Here is a 17,992-nt window from a genome sequence, read left to right on the forward strand (position 1 = left end):
GTTCCCTAAAAGTCAATATGAATGTGAACAACATGTTATTATAGAGACAGCACAAACTATGTGTGCAGTTTGGTGGATGTGGCTTCTGTGATGATGGTATAAATAAAAGTGCAGTATCTCCTTCACTGCTCAGATCGCCTCCCTCTGACTCCAGCTGCGTCTCCTCTCCGCTCCAAACATGGACGTCTCAAGCTGCGGTGAGCCTTTATAAACAGAGCTCCAGATTCAATAAGTGTTGTGTTTGTGGGGGGACATGGGTCTATAGAGTTATGGCTCTCTGTCAGATTGGCTAAAGTGCTGGAAAGAAACCGTGGGCTGTTTGTGTTCTCCTCTATGAATGAGGAGTAATAGGCAGCTCTGGCATTACAGAGCTTGGGGCGGCATCTCTCTCCCTCTGTCTGTCTCTCTGTCAGCTTCTTTCTTGCTTGTGTTTCTGATATCTGACAGTTTTGACGGATTGTGATGTTTTTATTGTTCCATTCAGGTTCCATCATACGGAACAACAAGGTGCTGAGGATTGTGATGGTGGGGAAGACCGGGATTGGCAAGAGCTCCGCTGGAAACACCATTCTGGGTCCAGGCAGCTTTGAATCGAAGTTTAGCGCCAAGTCTGTAACTGTAGAGTGTTCAAAGCGCTCAGGTGTGGTGGACGGAAAGGAGGTCGCTATTGTTGACACCCCGGGCCTGTTTGACACCAGGTTCAGTCACGATGAAACTGCTAAATATATAAGCCGCTGTATCACCTATTCCTCTCCTGGACCACATATTTTCCTGGTGGTCATCAAACTGGGCCGATTCACAGAAGAAGAAAAGCAGACGGTGCAGATGATCCAACAAATCTTTGGTGAAGCTGCAGACAAATACAGCATGGTGCTCTTTACTCATGGAGACCTTATTGCAAGAGAAGACACCACCATTGAGGTGTTCCTTCAAGACAACCCAGAGCTGCAGGATGTGGTGGACAGATGTAACGGCCAGTACCACGTCTTCAACAACAAGGCCAAAGATCACACTCAGGTCACCCAGCTGATCAGCAAGATCCACAGTATAGTGCAGAGGAACGGAGGAAGCCACTACACCAGCAAGATGTTCCAAAAAGCCGAGAGAGCCATAGAAGAGAAGAAGCAACAAATCCTGAGAGAGAAAAAAGAGCAAATACGCAGAGAGAGAGAGGAAGTGCAGAGGAAGCTACAGGAGGAATACGAGAAGCAGCTACAGGCTGAGAGGGAGAGAGAGAGGGAAGTGAGAGAGAAGGAGAAGGAGGAGTGGAGCAAAGAGAGACAGAGGGAGAATGCAGAGAGGGAGGAGGAGAGGAAGAGGGAGATGCAGCAGAGAGAGGAACAGATGAAGGCGGAGCATGACAGAGCCCTGAGAGAAGCAGAGGAGAGGCTGCAGGAAAGATATGAAAGGCAGGCGAGAGCAGAGGCTGAGAAGAGCTCCTTCCTGTCTTTCATTGTTGACTTAGTGAGAGTAGTTGGTGAATGCCTTGTTAAAGTGTTCAAAAAGTAAAACATGTTGAGTCCACCCATACTGTGCTAAAGAATGTGTCACTGCTTCCTTCGGTTGAAGCCTCATTCAGTGACTTTATTATCTGCTTTGTTCATGTGAGAACAATATTATGTGTCGGTGTGTTTCTCAATAAACAACCTGTGTGTGCAGTGCTTCAGCAAAACCTCAGCTTGTTCTGGCTTCAAGTGTTGGTACAATAACTTTCAAATATTGCTATCAATAAAATTTGAAAAAAAAATAAAAATATGAATAACTTTAAGAAATTAAAGTCCTCGGGGGAATCACTCCTTGTTTGACCTAAGCCTCAAAGATTCACCATAAACCTTAATAACAATTATCAAATTAATGAATTAATTAAATGGGAATAACTTAAAGACTAGTTTTGCGCCCAAAATCAATGTGGAAGGTTGATACTTAGTGTAGACAGAGACTAGATCATGCAAGATTCAAGGCAAACAATTTCAGACACTTCTTGGGGTTAACCAAGGGTTAACCTTTTGACCAATGGTGCAGCAGCAGAGTCTATGACATCTTCACATCAAGGTGTGAAGAGGGGGTTGGTCCACAAAAACTCTGAGGAAGTGTTCTTGTATTGTGAACAAAAGATTCCATGCCTTATCAGAGTCAGCCATGAGGGGCTTCAAAAATGTGTTGTAGGCCTCACATATTTACAAGCTTCAAAACAGTGTATGCCCCAACACAAGTGTCTCCTACTCAAACAGACAGGCAATCCTGGGATTCAAACCCACAACCTCAGGCTCATTGCACCATTTTTTGCCATCTGTTTGACTGATTGATCCTTACGATAAACATCTGACCCTCAATGCTTCGTCTTGATTTTTCTGATGATTTCCCTTCAGAGGTGAGTGATTGTTTTTATAACCTTCAACCTTTCTGTTGAGAGTATGGCTTTAATTCAAACGACACCACAGCTGTGATTTCTCTTTTTTCCTGTGAAGATATAACATGTGACAACCAGTTCATCTACACCAGAGTCACAGTGAGGTGATCTGAGTGGCAGATAAGATATGTGCACATATTTATACCAGCCTCACAGATTCCACACCCACTGCACTGTGGTGCATATAGCAATATTGTTTCTGATAAATTATCATAGTTCAGTAATTAAGACATTTTCTTGCTTTGTCAATCTAAGTTAGTCTTTGTGCTGTCAGGTGATTGTCGCTTTCAAGTTGCCTTTCTTCCCTTTTACAAGAAATGGCTTCAGTTCTTGTGAGCTGCAGTCACGATGAAACTGCACAGGTATGTGTCTGTGTCAGGTACGTGTCTTTGTCAGGTGTGTGTCTGTGTCACGTGTGTGTCTGTATCAGGTATGTGTCTTTGTCAGGTGTGTGTCTGTGTCAGGTGTGTGTCTGTGTCAGGTGTGTGTCTTTGTCGGGTGTGTGTCTTTGTCAGGTGTGTGTCTTTGTCAGGTGTGTGTCTGTGTCAGGTGTGTGTTTATGTCAGGTGTGTGTCTGTGTCAGGTGTGTGTCTGTATCAGGTGTGTGTCTGTATCAGGTGTGTGTCTTTGTTTACGACGTGTGGCTCGTCTGTCTCACACTCATTATACAGCAGCTACAACTGTGCAGTTCCGCCATGATCCGATAGAGGTCAGGTGTGTGTCAGCGTTTTTTTTGCAGCTTACAAGACCTGAGCCATTTCTTGTAAATGGGAATTCCCTTGGAAGTTCCCTTCAAGTCAACGTGAATGTGAAAATCTTAAAGCCTGACAGCACAAGCTATTCAGTCACAGTGTGGTGGGTGTGGCTTCTGTGATGATGGTATAAATAAAGGCACACCAACAGGATTTCCCCCGCCGCTCAGATCGCCTCCCTCTGACTCCAGCTGCGTCTCCTCTCCGCTCTAAACATGGACGTCTCAAGCTGCGGTGAGTCTTTACAAACAGAGCTCCAGATTAAATAAGTGTTGTATTTGTGGGGATGATAGAGTTATGGCTCTCAGTCAGACGGGCTAAACTCTGGAAAGAAACCGTGGGCTGTTTGTGTTCTCCTCTATGAATGAGGAGTAATAGGCAGCTCTGGCATTAGAGAGCTTGGGGCGGCATCTCTCTCCCTTTAACTGCCATAAATATTAACAAGTGAACTCATTCTCTCTCGGTTGTGTGCAGCCAGCGAGGTATGTTTATTTACATGTTTATGTTTGTCGCGCATTTTCATTTTGTCTTTACAGTTGCGTGTGATATGAATGTGTGTTAATTTTGTATGTATTGTACATATTTGAACAGTTCGACGGTGGATTTGATGACGGCGATGTTGGAGCGCAATTAAGATAAATAAATCCATCAGTGATAAAGAACTATGGTGCCGTGTATTAACTGGAGGGAGTGATACTCCCTCTGTCTGTCTCTCTGTCAGCTTCTTTCTTGCTTATGTTTCTGATATCTGACAGTTTTGACAGATTGTGATGTTGTTATTGTTCCATTCAGGTTCCATCATACGGAACAATGAGGTGCTGAGGATTGTGATGGTGGGGAAGACCGGGATTGGCAAGAGTTCCGCTGGAAACACCATTCTGGGTCCAGGCAGCTTTGAATCGAAGTTTAGCGCCAAGTCTGTAACTGTGGAGTGTTCAAAGCGCTCAGCTGTGGTGGACGGAAAGGAGGTCGCTATTGTTGACACCCCGGGCCTGTTTGACACCAGGTTCAGTCACGATGAAACTGCTAAATATATAAGCCGCTGTATCACCTATTCGTCTCCTGGACCACATATTTTCCTGGTGGTCATCAAACTGGGCCGATTCACAGATGAAGAAAAGCAGACGGTGCAGATGATCCAAAAAATCTTTGGTGACGCTGCAGACAAATACAGCATGGTGCTCTTTACTCATGGAGACCTTATTGCAAGAGAAGACACCACCATTGAGGATTTCCTTCAAGACAACCCAGAGCTGCAGGATGTGGTGGACAGATGTAACGGCCAGTACCACGTCTTCAACAACAAGGCCAAAGATCGCACTCAGGTCACCCAGCTGATCAACAAGATCGACAGTATAGTGCAGAGGAACGGAGGAAGCCACTACACCAGCACGATGTTCCAAGAGGCCAAGAGACACATAGAAGAGGTGAAACAACAAATCCTGAGAGAAAAACAAGAGCAAATACGCAGAGAGAGAGAGAAAGTGGAGAGGAAGCTACAGGTGGAATATGAGAAGAAGCTACAGGCTGAGAGGGAGAGAGAGAGGGAAGTGAGAGAGAAGGAGAAGGAGGAGAGGAAGAGGGAGATGCAGCAGAGAGAAGAACAGCTGAAGGCAGAGCATCACATAGCCCTGAGAGGAGTGGCAAATGAGTATCTGTGTGAACGTATCAATAACCAATCAAATGTGTTTGACCTTTTTACTATCTTTGGGCTAAACAAATTTGGGTCAAATTGATGCCAAGGACAATACAACACTAAAAAAGTTGATAAAATGTGTTTTCTTTCATCAAATGATCTGAAATTAGTAGGGGTTGTTTGATACAATGCTCTTCATGATTAGAAGACATTTGAAGTCATTTGATTGAGTTTTGGGTGTTTTATTGAATTTTAAAACTCCTTTGGTCCTGGGGTCAAATTGGCCCCGAAGCACAAAGTGGTGTAATGGGGCAAAAAGTCACACCATACTGCTTTCCAACACATCTTTGATCTTGGATGTTTGGTGTGTGTGGTCAAGCAATGGTTACACAAAATTAATTTTTACTTCATGCTTTATATAACAGTAAAACCATTTTGGAGTCAATTAGACCTCAGAGGACAATAGGTGTTAATATTTGCTGCCATTCAAGAAATTCAAAAAATTCAAAAACAGCACCCTCACTAAATAGTTCATGTCAAATAGTGAAAAAAATATTTTTTTTTTTTAAACTAAAAAATAGGGTACATTTCATGTAAACAAGGTCTTTTGGCCCTAAATTCCAAAATGAATGGAAAAATGTGTGGTCATGTGTTGGACTGGAGTCAGACTAAAGGTGTGACACAAAAATAATTGAAAATTTACACTATATGCTTTAGATAACAGTCAAACTATTTGGGGTCGATTTGACCCCAGTTGACAATAGGTGTATGTAAAACTGGAGGACATTACAAGAGTTAAATGAATCATACATAATCATCAACGATCAAACATTCAGTAACCAATCAATGTGTTTAATTAATCAAATCAAATCCTGCAGTGTGATGTACAAAATGATGTGTGCCTTGGGCCTTCACCTTTTCCACATAAACCTGGAGATTTTTTAGGCTTTCATTATGCCTGAAGTCGCACTCTCCGGCCCTGGGTCCGGAGAGGCGCCTGTGTATCTCTGTGCTGTGACTGGGAGTGGACACCCAGAGGCGCCTCTGACGCCCTGGAACGGTCCAATCCCCACTTGTTTACTTTTGCCCGCCCGTATAAGAAATCATGTCATGTAATGTATCTTGGTCTTTTCTGTCTAACAACCAGAAGTGACCCACTGCAGTGTGAAGGAATAAACTGATTCTTCATTTTTTATTCCTGAGTCTTCTCAATTGTCTTGCTGCAAATCTCCACCACAGTTTGGGGTTGTCGGTACGATCTGAGGGCTGACTGGGTAAACTGCTGCTGCGGGAACGGTAGCAGTCGACAAATAGCCATCACAGAGCCCTGAGAGAGGCAGAGGAGAGGCTGCAGGAAAGATATGAAAGGCAGGTGAGAGCAGAGGCTGAGAAGAGCTCCTTCCTGTCTTTCATTGTTGACTTAGTAAGAGTAGTTGGTGAATGCCTTGTTAAAGTGTTCAAAAAGTAAAACATGTTGAATCCACCCATACTGTACTAAAGAATGTGTCACTGATTGATTCTTACGATAAACATCTGACCCTCAATGCTTCACCTTGATTTTTCTGATGATTTCCCTTCAGAGGTGAGTGTTTGTTTTTATAATCTTCAACCTTTCTGTTGAGAGTATGGCTTTAATTCAAACGACACCACAGCTGTGATTTCTCTTTTTTACTGTGAGGATATAACATGTGACATCATCGGTTCACTTCACAGCCTCTTCCTTAACACACTATGAGGGATACATGAAATAACAATGTACAGAAATGCTAAATAAAAACAAACATGTCCTCTTGATGCGTCTAAGCCAACACAGGATAAACTCAGTGTGCACACGCTGTCATTACAAAAGAAACAATACACTTAATATTCATTTCATACAGATTAACCAACTCAAAACAATGTTGCCTGAGCATGGTATTAAAGTAAGGAGTAGTATTGAAACATCACCACAGTTAAAGAGATCAGTGACCCTTGAGGGGTACAAAGTACATACAATGGGGGGAACAGTACATGCCACTATAAGTACATAAGGAGGACAAGGTTACAAAGTGCAAATGTGCATCTGACTGTGAGGTATGAGTGATTACAATCTATACAACTACAGCATACAGCATTACATTACATAATAGAGCAAGGATCTTGTGCAGCATGGAATGAGTTGTTCATTTCAGCATCTCTTCTGGCCTGCCTCTCGTGTTCCAGCGTTCTCTCCTCAGCCTGTCTCAGGGCTCACTCATACTCCGAAGCTCTGCTTCTCTCTCTTTCATCTCCCTCTTCCTCTCCCTCTCCCTCTCTGCTGTCTCCCTCTGCCTCTCTCTGTCCCACTCCTCCTTTTCCTTCATCCTCTGCCACTCAGCCCGGAGCTGCATCTGAAAGTTCATCCTCCTCTTATTCTCCCTCTCCCTCTCTCTCTGTCTCTCCCTCTCCCACTCCTCCTCCAACGCATTGTGGAGCTTCCTCTCCTTCTCCCTCTCTGCTTTCCCCCTCCTTCTCTCCTCCTCCCTCTCTGCTTTCTCTTTCGCTTTCTCCCTCTCCCTCTCCCTCTCTTTGTTCCACTCCTCCTTGTCCTTCATTCTCTGCCTCTCAGCCTGGAGCTGCTTCTCGAAGAACTCCTGGTCCTGCTTCTCTCTCTCTCTCTCTCTCCCTTTCCCTCTCCCTCTCTTTCACTCTGTCCCTCTTTCCCTCTTCCTCTCCCTCTCCCTCTCCCTCTCACCCTGGAGCTGTATCTCCCTTTTCATCTCCTTCATCTCTGCGTTGTCCTTCTGTCTCTCTCTGTTCCACTCCTCCTTCTCCGTCTCTGTCTCCTCCCTCTCTCTCTCCCTCTCAGTCTGTAGCTGCTTCTCGTATTCCTCCTGTAGCTCCCTCTGCACTTCCTCTCTCTCTTTGCGTATTTGCTCTCCTTTTTCTCTCAGGATTCGTTGCTTCTTCTCTTCTATGGCTCTCTCGGCTTTTTCGAACATCTTGCTGGTGTAGTGGCTTCCTCCGTTCCTCTGCACTATACTGTCGATCTTGCTGATCAGCTGGGTGACCTCAGTGTGATCTTCGGCCTTGCTGTCAAAGACGTGGTACTGACCGTTACATTGGCCCACCAAGGTCTCCATGAGTAAAGAGCACCATGCTGTATTTGTCTAAAAAAACACATCTCAACCCCTGCTGTCAAACCACACCTGGCCTGTGTCCTGCAGTCTAGATCTCAGTATCGCCCTTCACATTAGTGTCAGTAAGTTACCTGGTTCTTGGTCATCTGAAATTCATGGATCCCAGTTTCTGAGTGTTTTGTATTTATGCTGTAAGCATTTACAAATGGCCACATCTGTCACTACGAACACTTTAATGTCCATACCACAGGCATAAATGTATGCACTTGGAACTGAATGTTTGAAAAAGATTTCCCTATATTTACCTGTAAATGTGACACAAAATCTTACTTCCTGAATGATGTGAAGGACCAGAGCAAGGTTCATATGTCTTTGAACTGAACATTCCATTAGCCATAATAAGTTATGTTTAAAATAAGTTATTTATCAGATTCATGCAAGTTTTAGGTTTCCCAAACTTCTTGTTCTTTATGTTATCTGACTCATCAGATGTGAAAGAAAGGCAGAATTATTTTGTTGACACCTGGACAAGCCTGAGTGATACATTTGGTTAGATTGCCATTTGGAGAAATGACAATTGTTGTGTCATTGAAAATAAAATAGTTTCAGAACAGAGCATTTGTATGAACCTTTTTATGATTCAAAAATGTCTGGAGGGACGATTGGCCCTTGGGCATTTGCAAATATCAAAATAAGGCCCTCTTTGAAAAAAGTTTGGACACCCCTGCCTTAAAGTCAACGTGAATGTGAACATCTTATCGCCTGACAGCACAAACTATTCAGTCACAGCATTCCAGGAGTTAAACTTCCACAATTCAATGGGAAACAAGCGCGTAGGACTTCAAAGCGAGAGGTGATAGTTTGTGTCTTAGCTACATTGTCAGTGGTAGAGGCAGATACCAGAACCTTTAAAGCAGTAGTTCTCAAACTTTTTACATCAGGTACCACCTCAGAAAATATTTGGCTCTCCAAGTACCACCACTATGGCCGATCTTAGAATACAGTACTTAGGCCTACGCTATTCAGCTGCTATGCAAAATTAGATTAGATTCAACTTTATTGTCACTGAGCAAAGTACAGGTACAAGCCAGTGAAATGCAGTTAGCATCCAACCAGAAGTGCAAAAATGTACTACAATATAAACAGAATACACATTGTACAAATATTGGTACTAGAACTCTCTCATATGAACAACTCTCCTATATGGGACAGTCCCTCTTACACCCACAGCATGTTCAAACACACACACACACACACACACACACACACACACACACACACACGCACACACACACACACACACACACACACACACACACACACACACACACACACACACAGGCGCCAGTGCCGACTCCGGAGTGTATGTCATAAAAACACAATACTCTTAAGATATTGTAATTGTTCTGTAACCTTGACACAACTTCAAAGGCAAGATCGCCTCATTGTGATGTTGGAATAATTATTTTGGGATGATTTATTTCTGTACTTCAGAAGACTTTGACTGACAAATGAAGGAATTGAAGCAAGAAAGAAAGAAATAAGAAGAAGTGATGATCAATGATTGGACCTGTTTATTTGTGTTCAGGTAGATACATCAGGACATATTCAGACTAAACAGTGTATGTGTTGGTTTCAAAAAACAATTCATTAACAATTGTTTCAGCAACTTCAAAGAATACTGCAAAACCCCTTATTCTTCTTTTCAGCCTGTCTTCTCGCATCCTCTTCATGTTGTCTCCTCAACCTCTCCTCTGCTTCTGTCTTGGCTCTGTCAAGGTCCGCCTTCATCTCTGCTTCTCTCTCCTGCAGCTCCTTTTGCCTTTGCACCGCCCTCTCAGCGTTCTCCTTCTGTTTCTCTTTGTCCCACTCCTCCTTTTCTTTCTCTCGTATCTTCCTCTCTTTCTCTCTCTCAGCCTGTAGCTGCTTATCATATTCCACCTGTAGCTTCCTCTCCACTTCCTCCCTTTCTTTCCGTATTTGCTCTTGTTTTTCTCTCAGGATTCGTTGTTTCTCCTCTTCTATGCCTCTCTCGGCTTTTTGGAACATCGTGCTGGTGTAGTGGCTTCCTCCGTTGTTCTGCACTATGCTGTCGATCTTGCTCAGCAGCTGGGTGACCTGAGTGTGATCTTTGGCCTTGTTGTTGAAGACGTGGTATTGGCCGTTACATCTGCCCACCACATCCTGCAGCTCTGGGCTGTCTTCAACAAACTCCTCAATGGTGGTTTCTCCTTCAATAACATCTCCATGAGTAAAGAGCACCATGCTGTATTTGTCTGCAGCGTCACCAAAGATTTTTTGGATCATCTGCACCGTCTGCTTTTCTTCTTCTGTGAATCGGCCCAGTTTGATGACCACCAGGAAGATATGTGGTCCAGGAGAGGAATAGCCGACGCACTGGCCTACATCTTTAGCGGTTCTCTCATGGGTGAACCTGGTGTCAAACAGGCCCGGGGTGTCGATAATGGCCACCTCCCTCCCATTCACCACACCTGAGCGCTTTGAACAGTCCACAGTTACAGATTTGGAGCTAAACTTCGACGCAAAGCTGCCTGGACCCAGAATGGTGTTTCCAGCGGCGCTCTTGCCAATTCCAGTCTTCCCCACCATCACAATCCTCAGCACCTCATTGTTCCGTATGATGGAACCTGAATGGAACAATAAAAAAATCACAATCTTGTCAAACCAGTTCATCTACACCAGAGATCAGAAACATAAGCACAGAAAGAACCGGACAGAGAGAGACGGAGCGAGAGAGAGAGAGACAGAGAGAGACGGAGGGAGGGAGAGATGCTGCTGTGTCATGCTGCCCCCCCCCCCCCCCTTGTTTGTAAAGACTTACTGCTGTCCTTCCTGTGGGCCATGATTGGAGTGCAGCTAGAGTCCGAGTGAGGCGATCTGAGCGGCAGAGGAGATATGTGCACATATTTATACCAGCCTCACAGATTCCACACCCACCACACTGTGACTGAAGACTTTGTGCTGTCAGGTGATTGGTCGAGCTTTGTTCTTATCTGAGGTTTCGTTTCAAGTGTCCTTTCTTCCCTTTTACAAGAAATGGCTTCAGTTCTTGTGAGCTGCAGAAAACGCTGAACACAAATCTGTGACTCCAACCTGTGGGGGAGTTTAACCTAAACCAGCACAGACAACAAATCTGGTCTCATGCAATTTACATTTGGACTTTTACTGGACATTTATAATCCAGGTTCTGTTTTATTGTTATTCTTTGTTTGCTCATGTGTTAATGATGTAATCGTCTAATAATAATCACGTCTACTGTTGTTACTCTCACTCTGTAGAATGTTTGATTCTATAATGAAGAATCACAGGTGGGGAATACAAAACACATCCAGAAATCTGATGTTTGAGCCTTAACCACACACACACACCACACACACACACACACACACACACACACACACACACACACACACACACACACACACACACAGGGAGAGAAATGAAAGAGGGAGAGGGAAATCAATGAAATGCGTTAAAGCCAAACAATGTTAGGTGATCTGTGTGTCTGTGTCAGGTGAGTGCCTGTGTCAGGTGTGTGTCTGTGTCAGGTATGTGTCTTTGTCAGGTGTGTCTGTGTCAGGTGTGTGTCTTTGTCAGGTGTGTGTCTTTGTCAAAGTGTGTCTGTGTCAGGTGCGTGTCTGTTTTAGGTATATGTCTGTGTCAGGTGTGTGTCTGTGTCAGGTATATGTCTGTGTCAGGTGTGTGTCTTTGTTTACGACGTGTGGCTCGTCTGTTTCACACTCATAATACTGCAGCAAACTGTACAGTTCCGTCATGATCCGATAGGGGGCAGGTGTGTGTTCAGCGTTTTTTTGCAGCATACAAGAACTGAGCCATTTCTTGTAAATGGGAGTGCCCTTAAAGCAGGCGTGAATGTGAACTTAACTCCTGATATCATATAGCCTGACACGAGCAATTCATTAACAGTGGTGGGCGTGGCTTCTGTGACTGTGAATATAAGCACACCAACAGGATTTACCACATTGCTCAGATCGCCTCCCTCAGACTCCAACTGAGTCTCCTCTCCGCTCCAAACATGGACGTCTCAAGCTGCGGTGAGTCTTTACAAACAGAGCTCCAGATTCAATAAGTGTTGTGTTTGTGGGGATAATAGAGTTATGGCTCTCAGTCAGACGGGCTAAACTCTGGAAAGAAACCGTGGGCTGTTTGTGTTCTCCTCTATGAATGAGGAGTAATAGGCAGCTCTGGCATTAGAGAGCTTGGGGCGGCATCTCTCTCCCTCTGTCTGTCTCTCTGTCAGCTTCTTTCTTGCTTATGTTTCTGGTCTCTGATAGTTTTGACAGATTGTGACGTTTTTATTGTTCCATTCAGGTTCCATCATACAAAACAACAAGGTGCTGAGGATTGTGATGGTGGGGAAGACCGGGATTGGCAAGAGCTCCGCTGGAAACACCATTCTGGGTCCAGGCAGCTTTGAATCGAAGTTTAGCGCCAAGTCTGTAACTGTGGAGTGTTCAAAGCGCTCAGGTGTGGTGGACAGAAAGGAGGTCGCTATTGTTGACACCCCGGGCCTGTTTGACACCAGGTTCAGTCACGATGAAACTGCTAAATATATAAGCCGCTGTATCACCTATTCCTCTCCTGGACCACATATTTTCCTGGTGGTCATCAAACTGGGACGATTCACAGATGAAGAAAAGCAGACGGTGCAGATGATCCAAAAAATCTTTGGTGAAGCTGCAGACAAATACAGCATGGTGCTCTTTACTCATGGAGACCTTATTGAAGGAGAAACCACCATTGAGGAGTTCCTTCAAGACAACCCAGAGCTGAAGGATGTGGTGGACAGATGTAACGGCCAGTACCACGTCTTCAACAACAAGGTCAAAGATCACACTCAGGTCACCCAGCTGATCAACAAGATTGACAGTATAGTGCAGAGGAGCGGAGGAAGCCACTACACCAGCAAGATGTTCCAAAAAGCCGAGAGAGACATAGAAGAGAAGAAGCAACAAATCCTGAGAGAGAAAAAAGAGCAAATACGCAGAGAGAGAGAGGAAGTGCAGAGGAAGCTACAGGTGGAATATGAGAAGCAGCTACAGGCTGAGAGGGAGAGAGAGAGGGAAGTGAGAGAGAAGGAGAAGGAGGAGTGGAGCAAAGAGAGACAGAGGGAGAACGCAGAGAGGGAGGAGGAGAGGAAGAGGGAGATGCAGCAGAGAGAGGAACAGATGAAGGCGGAGCATGACAGAGCCCTGAGAGAAGCAGAGGAGAGGCTGCAGGAAAGATATGAAAGGCAGGCGAGAGCAGAGGCTGAGAAGAGCTCCTTCCTGTCTTTCATTGTTGACTTAGTGAGAGTAGTTGGTGAATGCCTTGTTAAAGTGTTCAAAAAGTAAAACATGTTGAATCCACCCATACTGTACTAAAGAATGTGTCACTGCTTCCTTTGGTTGAAGCCTCATTGAGTGACTTTATTATCTGCTTTGTTCATGTGAGAACAATATTATGTGTCTGTGTGTTTCTTAATAAACAACCTGTGTGTGCAGTGCTTCAGCAAAACCTCAGCTTGTTCTGGCTTCAAGTGTTGGTAAAATAACTTTAAAATATTGCTATCAATAAAATTTGAAGAAAAAAAAATATGAATAACTTTAAGAAATTAAAGTCCTCGGGGGAATCACTCCTTGTTTGCAAGGGGACAAAGATAGCAGATAATTGACCTACGCCTCAAAGATTCACCATAAACCTTAATTAACAATTCAAATTATCATATTAATTAATTAATTAAATGGGAATAACAACAAATCTGGTCTCATGCAATTTACATTTGGACTTTGACTGGACATTTATAATGCAGGCTCTGTTTTATTGTTATTCTTTGTTTGCTCATGTGTTAATGATGTAATTATCTTGTTACTCTTACTCTGTAGAATGTTTGATTCTACAATCAAGCATCACAGATGGAATATAAAACACATCCAGAAATTTGATGTTTGAGCGTTTTTACACACACACACACACAGAAAGAGGAAGGAGAGAGAGAGAGAGAATCAATAAAAATGCATTGACTCATAATACTGCAGCAAACTGTGCAGTTCCGTTATGATCCGATAGGGGGGAGGTATGTGTCAGCGTCTTTTTGCAGCTTACATTACATTACATTACAGTCATTTAGCAGACGCTTTTATCCAAAGCGACTTCCAATAAGTGCGTTCAACATTGGTAGATAAGAGAACTTCAGGTCACAAGAAACCATAGGTGCTTACAAGAACTGAGCCATTTCTTGTAAATGGGAGTGCCCTTAAAGTCAGCATGAATGTGAACAACAACATCTTATGCCTGACAGCACAAACTATTCCTTAACAGTGGTGGGTGTGGCTTCTGTGATGATGGTATGAATATAAGCACACCAACAAGATTGCCCCCATTGCTCAGATCGCCTCCCTCAGACTCCAACTGCGTCTCCTCTCCGCTCCAAACATGGACGTCTCAAGCTGCAGTGAGTCTTTACAAACAGAGCTCCAGATTAAATAAGTGTTGTGTTTGTGGGGATAATAGAGTTATGGCTCTCAGTCAGACGGGCAAAACTCTGGAAAGAAACCGTGGGCTGTTTGTGTTCTCCTCTATGAATGAGGAGTAATAGGCAGCTCTGGCATTAGAGAGCTTGGGGCGGCATCTCTCTCCCTCTGTCTGTCTCTCTGTCAGCTTCTTTCTTGCTTATGTTTCTGGTCTCTGATAGTTTTGACAGATTGTGACGTTTTTATTGTTCCATTCAGGTTCCATCATACAAAACAACAAGGTGCTGAGGATTGTGATGGTGGGGAAGACCGGGATTGGCAAGAGCTCCGCTGGAAACACCATTCTGGGTCCAGGCAGCTTTGAATCGAAGTTTAGCGCCAAGTCTGTAACTGTGGAGTGTTCAAAGCGCTCAGGTGTGGTGGACGGAAAGGAGGTCGCTATTGTTGACACCCCGGGCCTGTTTGACACCAGGTTCAGTCACGATGAAACTGCTAAATATATAAGCCGCTGTATCACCTATTCCTCTCCTGGACCACATATTTTCCTGGTGGTCATCAAACTGGGCCGATTCACAGAAGAAGAAAAGCAGACGGTGCAGATGATCCAACAAATCTTTGGTGAAGCTGCAGACAAATACAGCATGGTGCTCTTTACTCATGGAGACCATATTGCAAGAGAAGACACCACCATTGAGGAGTTCCTTCAAGACAACCCAGAGCTGCAGGATGTGGTGGACAGATGTAACGGCCAGTACCACGTCTTCAACAACAAGGCCAAAGATCGCACTCAGGTCACCCAGCTGATCAACAAGATCGACAGTATAGTGCAGAGGAACGGAGGAAGCCACTACACCAGCACGATGTTCCAAGAGGCAGAGAGAGCCATAGAAGAGAAGAAGCAACAAATCCTGAGAGAAAAAAAAGAGCAAATACGCAGAGAGAGAGAGGAAGTGCAGAGGGAGCTACAGGAGGAATATGAGAAGAAGCTACAGGCTGAGAGGGAGAGAGAGAGGGAAGTGAGAGAGAAGGAGAAGGAGGAGTGGAGCAAAGAGAGACAGAGGGAGAACGCAGAGAGGGAGGAGGAGAGGAAGAGGGAGATGCAGCAGAGAGAGGAACAGATGAAGGCGGAGCATGACAGAGCCCTGAGAGAAGCAGAGGAGAGGCTGCAGGAAAGATATGAAAGGCAGGCGAGAGCAGAGGCTGAGAAGAGCTCCTTCCTGTCTTTCATTGTTGACTTAGTGAGAGTAGTTGGTGAATGCCTTGTTAAAGTGTTCAAAAAGTAAAACATGTTGAATCCACCCATACTGTACTAAAGAATGTGTCACTGCTTCCTTTGGTTGAAGCCTCATTGAGTGACTTTATTATCTGCTTTGTTCATGTGAGAACAATATTATGTGTCTGTGTGTTTCTTAATAAACAACCATAATAAACAGTCATTTAAATTTCAATCAATTTTCTATATGCTGCTGCTGACGTCTCGTCACAAAGAGTTTCAATGTACAGTATCAACCCGTGTTTTTCTGTGCATATGACAATAAACTCTTGAACTTGAACTTATCAAAAACAAGTGCAGTGCTTCAGTTAAACCTCAGCTTGTTCTGGCTTCAAGTGTCTCCTACTCCAACACACAGGCAATCCTGGGATTCAACACACACAACCTCAGGTTCACTGCACCAGTTTTATCCAACTGTTTGACTGATTGATCCTTACAATAAACATCTGACCCTCAATGCTTCACCTTGATTTTTCTGATGATTTCCCTTCAGAGGTGAGTGTTTGTTTTTATAATCTTCAACCTTTCTGTTGAGAGTAAGGCTTTAATTCAAACGACACCACAGCTGTGATTTCTCTTTTTTACTGTGAGGATATAACATGTGACATCATCGGTTCACTTCACAGCCTCTTCCTTAACACACTATGAGGGATACATGAAATAACAATGTACAGAAATGCTAAATAAAAACAAACATGTCCTCTTGATGCGTCTAAGCCAACACAGGATAAACTCAGTGTGCACACGCTGTCATTACAAAAGAAACAATACACTTAATATTCATTTCATACAGATTAACCAACTCAAAACAATGTTGCCTGAGCATGGTATTAAAGTAAGGAGTAGTATTGAAACATCACCACAGTTAAAGAGATCAGTGACCCTTGAGGGGTACAAAGTACATACAATGGGGGGAACAGTACATGCCACTATAAGTACATAAGGAGGACAAGGTTACAAAGTGCAAATGTGCATCTGACTGTGAGGTATGAGTGATTACAATCTATACAACTACAGCATACAGCATTACATTACATAATAGAGCAAGGATCTTGTGCAGCATGGAATGAGTTGTTCATTTCAGCATCTCTTCTGGCCTGCCTCTCGTGTTCCAGCGTTCTCTCCTCAGCGTGTCTCCTCAGCCTGTCTCAGGGCTCGTTCATACTCCGCCTTTAGCTCTGCTTCTCTCTCTTTCATCTCCCTCTCCCTCTCTGCTGTCTCCCTCTGCCTCTCTCTGTCCCACTCCTCCTTCTCCTTTATCCTCTGCCACACAGCCTGGAGCTGCATCTGAAAGATCATCCTCCTCTCATTCTCATTCTCCCTCTCTCTCTGTCTCTCCCTCTCCTCCTTCAACGCAGTGTGGAGCTTTATCTCCTTCCCCTTCTCCTGCTCCCTCTCTGCTTTCTCCCTGCTTCTCTCCTCCTCCCTCTCTGCTTTCTCCCTCTCCCTCTCTCTGTTCCACTCCTTCTCCTTCATTCTCTGCCTCTCAGCCTGGAGCTGCTTCTCGAAGAACTTTGGCCTTGTTGTCAAAGACGTGGTACTGGCCGTTACATCTGTCCACCACATCCTTCAGCTCTGGGCTGTCTTCAATGAACTCCTAAATGGTGGTGTCTTCTCTTGCAATAAGGTCTCCATGAGTAAAGAGCACCATGCTGTATTTGTCTGCAGCGTCACCAAAGATTTGTTGGATCATCTGCACCGTCTGCTTTTCTTCTTCTGTGAATCGGCCCAGTTTGATGACCACCAGGAAGATATGTGGTCCAGGACAGGAATAGGTGACGCACTGGCCTACATCTCTAGCGCTTTTATCCTGGTCAAACCTGGTGTCAAACAGGCCCGGGGTGTCGATGACCATGACCTCCTTTCCATTCACCACAGCTGAGTGCTTTGAACAGTCCACAGTCATAGACTTGGGGCTAAACCTCGATTTAAAGACATTTTGACCCAGAATGATGTTTCCAGTGGCACTCTTGCCATTTCCAGTCTTCCCCACCATCGCGATCCTCAGCACCTTGTTGTTTTGTAGGATAGATCCTGAATGGAGGAACAAGAACGAGCAATGTTTTAATCAAAGCATCAACTGGAAAAGGACACTAGGTGGCAGTGCCTTTGCTTTTCCTGTGGAAAGTTAAATAGTTTTTGTTTTCACTGCACAGTCGACTATTTTAAAGCGAACGAACGCAGTGACAGACAGACAGACAGACAGACAGACGGACTGACGGACGGACGGAGAAATAATCAGAATCCGAAAATGGTCCCGAACACGCCGAGACTGTGAACAGGCCGAGAGCCGCGCAGAGACGCTCCTCATCCGGGCCGGAGCTCTGCG

At 44.4% G+C, this 17,992-nt stretch overlaps 5 protein-coding genes across 7 annotated transcripts; 4 read left to right on the forward strand and 1 right to left on the reverse strand.

Moving 5' to 3' along the window:
• The first annotated feature begins 60 nt into the window (after positions 1-60).
• LOC143002336 (GTPase IMAP family member 9-like) lies at positions 61-1,782 on the forward strand. The gene is made up of 2 exons (XM_076152375.1): positions 61-197; positions 485-1,782. The coding sequence occupies exons 1-2, from the start codon at positions 179-181 to the stop codon at positions 1,507-1,509; spliced, it is 1,044 nt and encodes a 347-aa protein (XP_076008490.1). The 5' UTR covers positions 61-178; the 3' UTR covers positions 1,510-1,782.
• LOC143002339 (GTPase IMAP family member 9-like) lies at positions 128-5,993 on the forward strand. Of its 2 annotated transcripts, none has more exons than XM_076152381.1 (2): positions 128-197; positions 3,955-5,993. In XM_076152381.1, exons 1-2 carry the CDS (start codon positions 179-181, stop codon positions 4,896-4,898), a joined length of 963 nt encoding a protein of 320 aa, XP_076008496.1. In that variant the 5' UTR covers positions 128-178; the 3' UTR covers positions 4,899-5,993. The 2 variants fall into 2 exon arrangements, with proteins under 2 accessions (XP_076008496.1, XP_076008495.1); XM_076152380.1 differs by lacking the exon at positions 128-197 and adding an exon at positions 3,295-3,396.
• On the forward strand, positions 3,331-13,434 carry LOC143002337 (GTPase IMAP family member 9-like). 2 transcript variants are annotated; one of them, XM_076152377.1, is made up of 2 exons: positions 3,331-3,396; positions 12,250-13,434. In XM_076152377.1, the coding sequence occupies exons 1-2, from the start codon at positions 3,378-3,380 to the stop codon at positions 13,269-13,271; spliced, it is 1,041 nt and encodes a 346-aa protein (XP_076008492.1). In that variant the 5' UTR covers positions 3,331-3,377; the 3' UTR covers positions 13,272-13,434. The 2 variants fall into 2 exon arrangements, with proteins under 2 accessions (XP_076008492.1, XP_076008491.1); XM_076152376.1 differs by lacking the exon at positions 3,331-3,396 and adding an exon at positions 11,834-11,972.
• Positions 9,448-10,876, reverse strand: LOC143002338 (GTPase IMAP family member 9-like). Its single transcript, XM_076152378.1, has 2 exons — positions 10,739-10,876; positions 9,448-10,544 (listed from the first exon to the last, which is right to left on the reverse strand). The coding sequence occupies exons 1-2, from the start codon at positions 10,758-10,760 to the stop codon at positions 9,568-9,570; spliced, it is 999 nt and encodes a 332-aa protein (XP_076008493.1). The 5' UTR covers positions 10,761-10,876; the 3' UTR covers positions 9,448-9,567.
• Positions 13,435-14,253: 819 nt separating the features above from the next.
• LOC143002431 (GTPase IMAP family member 9-like) lies at positions 14,254-15,820 on the forward strand. Its single transcript, XM_076152523.1, has 2 exons — positions 14,254-14,371; positions 14,649-15,820. The coding sequence occupies exons 1-2, from the start codon at positions 14,353-14,355 to the stop codon at positions 15,671-15,673; spliced, it is 1,044 nt and encodes a 347-aa protein (XP_076008638.1). The 5' UTR covers positions 14,254-14,352; the 3' UTR covers positions 15,674-15,820.
• The last annotated feature ends 2,172 nt before the right edge of the window (positions 15,821-17,992 follow it).

The sequence above is a fragment of the Genypterus blacodes genome, unplaced genomic scaffold (genome assembly GCF_046128005.1).
Source record: "Genypterus blacodes isolate CSIRO-AG114 ecotype Tasmania unplaced genomic scaffold, CSIRO-AGI_Gbla_v1 ptg000056l_1, whole genome shotgun sequence".
Lineage (NCBI taxonomy): Eukaryota > Metazoa > Chordata > Actinopteri > Ophidiiformes > Ophidiidae > Genypterus > Genypterus blacodes.